The sequence below is a fragment of the Coffea arabica genome, chromosome 11e, assembly GCF_036785885.1.
Source record: "Coffea arabica cultivar ET-39 chromosome 11e, Coffea Arabica ET-39 HiFi, whole genome shotgun sequence".
Lineage (NCBI taxonomy): Eukaryota > Viridiplantae > Streptophyta > Magnoliopsida > Gentianales > Rubiaceae > Coffea > Coffea arabica.
In genome coordinates this window covers 45,150,083-45,160,435 of record NC_092331.1, presented here as the reverse complement: position 1 = coordinate 45,160,435, position 10,353 = coordinate 45,150,083, and the positions used below count along the sequence as shown (strand labels likewise).

The following is a 10,353-nucleotide window of genomic DNA, read 5'->3' as shown; positions in this document are numbered from 1 at the left end:
ATGTTAGAGTAATGTTTATCGTCTGCATTTTGTGAAAGTTGTGAGGTAAAGTATGGTTTGTTAACTGAAATGATCGTGTATATATATTTTGTTCCATTAGTAGACGATCAGTATTTATGTTACAAACGAAAGCATATGGGGAGGCTGAAAAAAAAATGTTAAGCGACCATGGTTAGAAAAAGCATTGAACAACCACACAGGGGTTGTAACTATGGGGCAGGATGGGGTGCTTAAAACTCATGACATGGTGCAGGAAACAGAGAACGGAAAAATGGGGATGGATGGTTGCGGCAAGTTAATGTCATTTGACCTTAACCAAGAACCTGAGTGTGACCGAGACACATGCAGTGAAGAAAGCGGTGGTTCAATAGGAGGACACGAAGATGAGGAGGCAGATGAATTGGTGGGCGCAATAGGCGTGGATGACGTAATGAAATTAACATTTGACACGGAAGAAGAAGCTGGGGAATTCTATAATTTGTATGCGAAACTAAGCGGATTTGGGATTCGTAAAAGTAATGCCAAACGAGATGCAGATAGCATTTCAAGATTTAGAAAATGGGTATGTTGTTGTGAAGGTTATAGGAATGAAAAGTGGTTTAATTATGAAGACTGGAAAAGAGAAGCAAAAGCAATCACAAGGACCGGGTGTGGGGCTTGCTTTCGCGTGAAATATGACATAGAATCGGTAAAATATGTGGTGACACGTTTTATTATAGAGCACAATCACCCGCTGCCATCAGAGGCAAGTGTGCAACATATTAGGTCGCATAGAAAAGTGAGCGATGCAGAATATGCGCAGGCAAAAAGTCTAAAGTTGGTTGGGGCCAGAATATGCCAGATAATGAAACATTTTGTTATCAAAGCCGGAGGGTATAGTAACGTGGGATTTTGCATTAAGGATCTGTATAACCGAATGGATGAGGAACGTAGAAAAGATATTTTTAATGGCGATGCAGAAGGGGCACTTGGGTTCTTGGCAGCGAAGAAGGATGCCGATGACATGTTCTTTTATAAATATCATGTAGATAACGAAGGAATATTGACAAGGTTGTTTTGGGCAGATTCTAAATCTCGTGTGGACTTCAGTGTATTTGGAGATGTATTGGTGTTTGATACAACATACAAAACAAATAAATACCGCAAGCCACTAGTTGTACTTGCAGGGGTAAACAACCATTTGAACAGTACTGTTTTTGGCTGTGCACTGCTATCAGATGAGAGGATTGAAACATATGAATGGGTGCTAAGTACATTTGTAGAGGCTATGAAAGGTAGAAAGCCAGTAGCAGTGATGACAGATGGGGATAGTGCAATGCGAAGAGCGATAAAGAATCTTCTCCCGGATGCTTGTCACAGACTATGTTCGTGGCACTTGCATAGAAATGCACGGAGTAATATTCGCTGCGAGGAGTTTAATAACAGGTTGTATGACCTGATGGCGAGAAAGTTTAGCACTCTTGAGTTTGAGGATCGGTGGGCTAGGTTAGTTAATGAATGTGGGGTGGTAGAGAATGAGTGGGTGAAGAAGTTGTACCGTAGGAGAAGGTTATGGGCAGAGGCCTATTTACGCGGTCATTTTTTTACAGGTATGAGAAGTACTCAAAGGTGTGAGAAAATGAATGCTTTTTTGAATGAGTACTTGAATGAAAAAATGCGACTATATGAATTCGTTAGAAGTTTTGATTTGGCAATAGCATGGCTTCGACATACTGAGAGCAAAGCAGTTCACACAAGCGAAAACACAAAACCAGTCTTAACCACAATCCTGCCCGAATTAGAGGGGTGCGCAGCGGAGGTGTTTACAAGGAATGTGTTCTTCATGGTGAGGAAGCATTTGAACAGGCAAGGATTTCTAATTTCTGAGGGCTGGAGCGAGGATGGAGGGAGTCGTACATATTATTACTCGAAATATGGTGGACACGAAATAAGTTGGAGGGTGGATTATGATAGGTCAATGGAGAAGCTAATCTGCTCTTGCATGAAATTCGAGTCAAAGGGGATTCCTTGTGCTCACATGTTTCGCGTGATGGTGGTAGAAGGAATGAACAGGATCCCAGAAGCATGCATTTCGAAGCGGTGGACAAAAGGAGTTTACAGTACTAATAATGGAATGAAAGCATTTGTTGCAGACGAACAGCTGACACAAATGGCCAGATATGACACTTTAAAGTCCAGCTGTAATACTATGTGTTACTATGCGTCATACATGGATGATGTGTTTAATGACCTGCAGCAGATGTTTGACAAGCATTCTGTGGACCTAAAGGAGAAGTGGATTGAAAGGGGATATGGGGGAGACGGATTTGCAATGGATTCAAGAGTGATGAACGATAGAAGTAGAAGAACATTCGGGCTATTAGATCCCAGGATGTCCCGGTCTAAATGTGATCACAAGCATGCAGAAGTAAAGAAGAAAAGAAAGTGTGGTCATTGCAGGTACAATCGGAAATGCATACGTAGTTATACAGTAGTTAATTGATAAAATACATGAAGTGGACAGTGAAGGTAATAATGAAGAAGTGGGTATTTTTCAACAGTAGCAAATAAACACATAATTGAAAGTGCATACAAAGTATACAAAGTTATTGGCAGTGCAAGAAAGTTGAAGTGGTGTAATGTTAGCATTGTACTTAGTTGACGTGGTTACTTGCAGTCACAAATGATTTGACATGTGATATATGGGATGAAGATTGCAGGCAGACCACAACCAACGAACATGCCCATACAAAAAGAATTCGCACAATACAGCAGTTCATGATGATCATATGGAAAATTGTTTGGATGACTCGCTGAAAAAATCATTTGAAATTGGTACGGGGTGGAGCGACTCAGGCGAATGGAGAGGACAAGCATTTGTAGCACAACCATGCGGTAGCGGTGGAAGGGACACAGGTGACCAACAAAGAAGTCCAGGAGAAAGATGAGGCACAACTGTTGTGATGCTTCGGTTTGCAGTTACGCAATAAATAAGGCAGATTTTGGTGAGTAGAGGTGCAAGAGTATTGAAGGTTGCTAGGTCTAGATGGTTAAGTCACTGTAGTTCCACCGAAGGGGTCATGCACAGAAGGATGACAAGATGCATAACTGTCATGGTTGCGTCGTCAGCACTGTTGTAGCAAATAGTGCTACTGCACTTGGTTAATAGGAGAGTAAATAGTTGACAAATTGTGTATTAGAGGAACCAAACTTGTTACGGTCCTTTTTTGTAAATAGGAAATTAAGTGGAAGCGTATGTTGCGCAAAATCTCTTCGTGGGATAGACGTTTTCCGAAGTGGCTACTTGGGAATCAGCTTCAGTTGCCCAGGTTTTGTAAACTGGTGCCTTACGCTGCTGCTATAAACTGCTTTTACGATATGGGCTGTTTGTTCGTCTCCTTGCTATCCTAACGAATGACCGTAAGGCCCAACGCCTTTTATTTTGCCCATCGTTCCATTCAGGTGTAGGAACAGTAACTTTTGTTTCTTCCCATCTATTTTCATTGCTCACAATGCTTATGCGTCTCTTCAGTGCACCAATAACAATGGTATTATTAGTTATATGTATTATATATGTATATTAATTTATGCAATATAATTAATATTATGAATTATACTAATAATTATATATATTTACTAATAGAAATTATTAATTAGTTCGAGTAACTTTAAGAATACATTTGTACTAATATATTTAATTAGTCAATAACTATCAATTACGATTAATTTTTTTTACAGCATTTGTACATTTCCATTGGAGTTTACTATTTTATGTAACTTGTTTGCACACGATTAATGAATTTCTTTTTAATTATAACAATTATGCAATGTCCGCGTCATGTCCGTAATCTAAATTGCTATGAACTGTAGAAAAAATTCCACATGTTTACTGAAACTCCATCCGAACAACTTTGATACATAGGTTTTTTATGGTGACATAGTTTAACCAAAATTGGTATACCCTGTTGGAACAATCCACTTAGGTAGCAATGCTTCGTCAGCCTCCCTCACACTAATTACTGTACAACTGTGTGGAAACTTGAACTCATATTCTTGTGTTGGAGTTGCATTCATACAAAAGGCTTTTCTGTCATGATATAAATAAGTTCGAAAAATGTAATGCATTAACTATAAATCTAGTTAATAGATTTATAGTAACAACAACTTGCATTTAAATTGTTTTGTTGTAAATATTTAATTTCACTGCAAACTTCAATTGCAGGTGAAGAACAATCTGGGACAGACGAAAAATAAGAACAGGACTATAAATTAGTTGTGGGAAATTGACGGTAACAAATTTTCTATCAAAGCAGTTAAACGGTACAAATTTAGAGAAACAAGTTCAACGTTACCAATTATCTGTCAATTGTTAACATTTTCCGTGTTGGGTGTTCAAGTTTAAAATTGTATCAGAAGTACACAACAGACGTGGCGATTGCTCACAGCTCGGCTTTGTTGGTGGGGACTCCCAACTAGTTTGCATGCTCATTCCTCCGGCTACACAACCTTGTTTGCGGTTATGGGTCATGGGTGTTCAGTCTTTGGCATTATGAATTCCCTGACATTCGTGAGCTTTGCCTCTATCAAGGTCATCCGTAAATGTCTCCGTCCCGGCACTTGTGTTCGGACGCTTAGAAACACAGGATTCCCGGGCACCAATTCCACCGCGAAGGCAGCGTTTCCCTGCCCCCTTTTGGAGCTTCAATGCACTTTCCAAAATTACCTGTATTTGATGTAGCCTTTGGTCCACCACTTGTGAGTTGTCCGACCCATTGGATGCCAAACGAAATATTTCTGCACTTTTTTCTAAGACTTTCTTTCTGAGGCCCATGCACTGAACAAGCAGGTCCTCGTACCAGTGTCTAGGCACCTAAGCGGAAACAACACAGATGGCTGTATTAATTTTACACAAATTGCTAAAATTAAATGCCGAGTGAAGTACAGGGCGAAGAATGCCATACCACATCACCAACAGCACATGGAAGAGGCAACCCTATTACATCGCCACCAACTCTGTGAATGCCCTCTTGCTGCAGTGATCCATCAGTTTGTATGCACAACACAGACCAGGGAGGGTAATTAATTGGATGTTTCAGTGACGGTGTTGTAGTCTCACTTAGTGGCAACTGGTCACATATATGAATTACACACTCCTTCCCACTGGGTGGCAACGTGGAGGAAGTCATTGGTTTCATTAGCCTGCGCACAAACTCGTCATACGTAGCATATGGAGGGGGATCTGGGTATAGGCTTACAATGGGCAGTCCATCAAGCACATCATGTAGCGTGTTTCCCGAAATTGTATCAGTGTTGTACATATCTGATGGCCGATGGGGAGGTTGCTTTGCACATACACCTGCATACACCTGCCTAATAACCCTCTCACCTAGGTAGTAAAATCGTCCCATGGGGCCATCCAAAAGCAATCTCGTTGCAGTTAGTTCCTTGGATTTGAGATACCGACTCGGCAATGTCATTGCAGGGAAGGGCAGCCAGTTGAGCTATGACACATAATTAACAAGCGATGTAACATTGGTTTGTTCAACAGGCGGAACAAATTCATAACAACTGTTAACACTTAGGCGGTAGAAACTATAGGATGTCCTAAGTACGGGAACTAACGTTTTCCTGGTTAATGGTGTCAATTGCGCGGCGAAAATGTTCGACCGTAGACGGTGATTGTCGGCTGGCTCTATTACATGAGCGCCATCGCCACATTTTGGGCAATACGTCCCTCTCGTCCTGTTTCAGTTTATACGGACTTAACTGAAGAATTTCATAGGCCCACACCTACACGTGGTTGTACAAATTATGTCCAACGTTCGAGATGAACACTAACTGCATGAAAAGTTTATTTAACGGAACATGGTAATGTCGAATTGACACAGAGTGAAGGCAATTCTGGACTTACCTCCCAAATGAAGCTGTAGCCGCCAAGGCTTTTCGTCCGACGTCGGGAGACGGCGGACATAAATCTGTACAAGGTTGCCATCCCCGCCCCTCCCCAGTTAAAATCCACTATACGATCTACGTCCTCCAGCGCAGGCAGACAGCACAGGTGAATTGTTTCGGCCGTGTTGCTAAGTAAAGTGCGGCCAAGCATGTAGAGAAAGAAAGCTCTAGTTAGATGTGCCAGCTGGACGTCGTCGTTCTCGTCAATCGCCTTGTCTTTGTAGAATGAAAATATATCGGTAACTCTGATGGCACCGGCAGAAGCAAAAGCTGGCACCCAACCCAATTGCTCCTTGATGTAATTGGCATTTTCCCTAACATTGTAATCCCACGGAATGGGCAACCCGCCCACTGCAACACCGGTTATACAGGTGAAGTCCAAGGGTGTCAGTGTCATCTCTCCGAAAGGCAAGTGGAAGGAGTTTGTTGAGTCCCACCATCGCTCCACAAGTGCGACAGGCAACTTCCTATCTCTATCGGCCACGGGCAAGTGGGTCAGAAAATCCCCAAACCCAGCAATAACAACTTTCGCGGCCACCTTACGAGGCAGCCTCTTCCACCACTCCATAAGTTCGACTGACGACCCTCTAGGATAAATTGAATAGACTTCCTGTGCATTAATGTAGAACCAATTCAGCCAGTTATATATAAGTATAAACCAAATGAGGGCTTAGGGCAAAATAAGCACAAGTAATTGTCGACATTGATTCTGCAACATGTACCCCCTGTGCAAGGAAAATGTGTGATATGTGGGTTTTTCGATCAACCAGCAGTTCTTGCGAGTGTTCTTCATCAGGCGGTGGCCGGTAGCGATGGAGCCTGCCCATCGCACGGCTTTTTTAGAGTTGAATTTTAGACGAATATTGTGACGGCGCAGCCTATCACAAAATCCCTGTCGCCCCACCCGCGATTATGAACAGCTTTGCCGTTAAGTGTTGCAGCCTTGTAGGTGCGTAGGCGTCTTTCTTCGCGAGAAATTTGAATAGTTAGACATTTTGGACGGCTGTGGCCATGTTGGGCGTGCAATGGGCTTGTACCTGCTAATTAGGGTTGTAAATTGGGAAATATGTGTTACAGTGACGGTCGGCGCGTGTGCTATGCATGTTTTCATTGGCCTTGACATACATACCCTTCTCAGTTTTACTTGGACGACTAAGGAAACAGTATTGTGGCGGGTGGCCAACCTGCGCGTCGTAAGCAATGAAATGTCTCCGAACGTTTCATTATAGCAAGGGGGAAATTGGATTAGATTGCCATGAAAAAATTTGAATTTAAAAACACAAACCGCAACCCCAAGACCTTAACAGCTAAAATTGAAAAGCACCCGTAATGGATGGTCTGGACGATAAACGCATACGGGTTGCCAGAACTACAATGACACTATGTTGACACGGGCTGTGCAACGCACAGCCAGGGCCCTCTAGAACATTAGTTAAATACATAGCACCGGCAGTTTTAGTGCACAATGAATAGAAATATAGGAAAAATATTAAATATAAAACAATTAAAATTTGCTGTGAAAAGAATTTTCATATATAAAGTTAACCCCAATTTATTGTGATTTGGAAAAAGAATTTTTAACCAACATTATGTGTACGTAATGATACCAAAAAAGAAAACAAAGCAAATCCATTATGAATGCATTATCGGTTTAAGAGCAGCATAGTTTTAGTTGTAATTAAATAAGCAGTAGTCATAATGTTTTAGAAATTTTAATAATTAGAAAAAATATAGAAAGCCACAAAAACCTGTGACTAGCTTCAACATCAATAAAAAAAATACAAACTTGCATATTTTTCTTTCTTTTTTGAGAGAAATAGCGAGTTAATCTATCCATTTAAATCATGTCTAATAGCATTACAAATAGATGAAAACATTATCTAACCAAATAGTTATAGAATATGTATAGCAAGTTTAAATAAAAACATGAATTGCCATATTTGTAAATCTACATATGCAAATTCAAATTCAACAATTTGTTTGATTGCAAATATGTCTTCTTAATGAAAATAGAATTTTCTAATAATATTTTGTATAGTGACACTCTAAGCTAAAAGCCTCAATACTAACTTCCACCACCAAATGCATTCCTTTGAAAACTGCAATTGTTTTAGCTAGTCAAATCAACAAAATATTATTAACTTCTTTAGCCAAATAGTAATGACATGTCCATTTGAAGTTGTCTAACAATCATCTCAAACTCTAATTACATTATCTATCATTATGGGCAATAAAAAAGGATAAGAGTAAGTCATATAGAACCAGTTTAAGTTAAAGATTTTGAACTCTAATTTTGCACTTCTTTTATTTCCAAGCTATCATTTGCTAAAATTAAAACCATGAAAATAAACTACCTATCATGGATACAAGCTAGTCATTCAAAATGTTGAATGAAGAGATATAAAATATTATGTTCACATTCTAAATTGCTAGCCCCAACAAATATTTTACACGTCATCCAGAGTAACCCCAGTTTGTAAGCATTTTTCACAATTAATAAACTTTATATAAATTAAAATATAATTACCTATCCATCAATTAAGAGATTGGGTTAATTTTTAATTTAATAAGCATAATTTTTTTCTTCCTCATCATCGTTTACCTTGGATTTTCATTTATTAGATTTTTTTCTCCTCTATTGTAGTACTATCACCCTATTATCAAATAACAATTTTAATAAAAAAATTAGAAATAGAATGAATCTGCCCAAATCACTCTTTTTGATACCTCTAACAATTCTTTCATTGTTAGCGTAAAAATTTTTCATGTAATCACCACTCGTCCTGTTGTCAACCTTAGTTTATTTTTTCCAAAAATAAAAATATCAAAAAGTAGTGTGGCCATAAATAAAATATAAAAAACTAAAAAAATGTTTCTTTACATTCGGGGAAAATATTCACAGCATCACATACCTCTTTTGGGCAGAAAAGAAAGTTAGATGAAGAAGAAATAGGTGACAAAAGCAATAAGCAAAGGTTGCTGATCAAGACGCAAAAAATGACAAAAAAAATATCAAATAGTATATACCAAAAAGAGACATTAAACGTAGAAGATTATGAATCATAATTTTTGGACTATGGAAGAAAGGAAATTTCAAACCCATTCTTGATCTCCTTAAATGAAATCATTCATTTAGTTAATTATGGGGGAAATGAAAGAAAGTGCATCAACTAATCCAATAGAGAAAAAAATTGAATAAATGATTAGGATGATAGGGGAAAAAACGGAGTACAAAGTAGAAACTATATAAGAAACATGTAGTGCACGTGAGAATTTGTTTAATTACCTTTATCTGCAATCAAAAAAGAGAAAGGAAATAAAGCGAACAAAAGAAAAAACTAAGCAAAATGAAGAAAAGAAAAGGAATGGGCCACGTGTCAAAATGAGAGAGATCCACTTGACAATCATTGGAGTTGCTATAGTAACTCCACTTTCTTCTTATATAATAGGTAGATATTGTGGTACAAAATAATAAACATATCTATACTAACACTTTTTGAAGAAGAGATGCTTAATATTTCGGGAAAAAAGTAATCTAGAATCATGTACATGGTAACAGAATTTTTAAAGCATTTAAAGAGACAGTTAGCATGGGTGGTAAGATGAAAAGCGTTTCTTAAATAATTCAATGCATCAATATTGGACAGAACATATGATGTTAAGGTCCATATATAAAAAACGTATAATAAAAAACAAGGATCTCAAGTTCTCAACCAGTTAATTTTGTTCCATTTTTTTTAAAAAAATCATTCTCCTATACTTTACCATTTTTTACAAATTTTAACGTCGTATTTTAAAAAAATCTCCGCAATATGTGTTTTTAGACTTTTTACGAATATTCAAAATCACAATCATCTATATCGTATCCCTTCAATCCCCTTTATTTTTTATTCCCGTTTCCATCAATCCCTGTAACCCATACTTTTTTGGCAATCTTTCCTATCACTCTTCAACTTCTCACAATTTTGTTCCCTCCCTCCTCCGCTTATACTTAACCTCTAAATTCATGTCGCTGCGACCTCGTACATTTAACTTTATCTATCATAATAAAATTTAAAAATTTTATCGGAACGGCAACCGTAAATATTCGCAGTCAACAATTTTATGGCCACGACATACCACTTACACTTGTTTGTCAAGAAATGCAATCATCAAATTAGTTATAAATTTTTATAACAGTGGAAGTACTGGTAGATGGGTATTTCTTAATATAATCTGTCGGATATCGATACATTTTTTAAAAACTATTTATAATCTTCCCGTCCAACCTAACCCTCTCATTCACTATATTTAACAATCCTTCTGTTATGTAAATCATCATAGATTACAATTTTTTTAGCATGTCATGCATCACTTATTTCAGTGTGTAAACTGCTCGATGTTTTGCAATTAATATTTTTGGCTTGAAAAAGATTATTTTAT

General features: G+C 38.2%; 2 protein-coding genes across 2 annotated transcripts; one reads left to right on the top strand and one right to left on the bottom strand.

Annotated features, from left to right (window-relative positions):
• The first annotated feature begins 211 nt into the window (after window positions 1–211).
• LOC113718325 (protein FAR1-RELATED SEQUENCE 5-like) lies at window positions 212–2,482 on the top strand. Its single transcript, XM_027243236.1, has one exon. The coding sequence runs from the start codon at window positions 212–214 to the stop codon at window positions 2,480–2,482; it is 2,271 nt and encodes a 756-aa protein (XP_027099037.1).
• A 2,627-nt stretch (window positions 2,483–5,109) lies between these two features.
• LOC113718324 (protein MAIN-LIKE 2-like) lies at window positions 5,110–6,758 on the bottom strand. Its single transcript, XM_027243235.2, has 5 exons — window positions 6,654–6,758; window positions 5,891–6,541; window positions 5,602–5,769; window positions 5,235–5,480; window positions 5,110–5,178 (listed from the first exon to the last, which is right to left on the bottom strand). The coding sequence occupies exons 1-5, from the start codon at window positions 6,756–6,758 to the stop codon at window positions 5,110–5,112; spliced, it is 1,239 nt and encodes a 412-aa protein (XP_027099036.2).
• Window positions 6,759–10,353: the final 3,595 nt, after the last annotated feature.

What these genes read in the sequence shown, in the direction of transcription:
- LOC113718325 (XM_027243236.1), top strand. Translation starts at nt 212, where the DNA reads ATGGGGCAGGATGGGGTGCTTAAAACTCATGACATGGTGCAGGAAACA.
- LOC113718324 (XM_027243235.2), bottom strand. Translation starts at nt 6,758, where the DNA reads ATGGGCAGGCTCCATCGCTACCGGCCACCGCCTGATGAAGAACACTCG. An exon ending in GCTACAGCTTCATTTGGGAG is followed by an intron (nt 5,770 to 5,890) that starts GTAAGTCCAGAA and finishes AACCACGTGTAG; the next exon opens with GTGTGGGCCTATGAAATTCT. An exon ending in TGCTTGATGGACTGCCCATT is followed by an intron (nt 5,179 to 5,234) that starts GTAAGCCTATAC and finishes GTTTGTGCGCAG; the next exon opens with GCTAATGAAACCAATGACTT.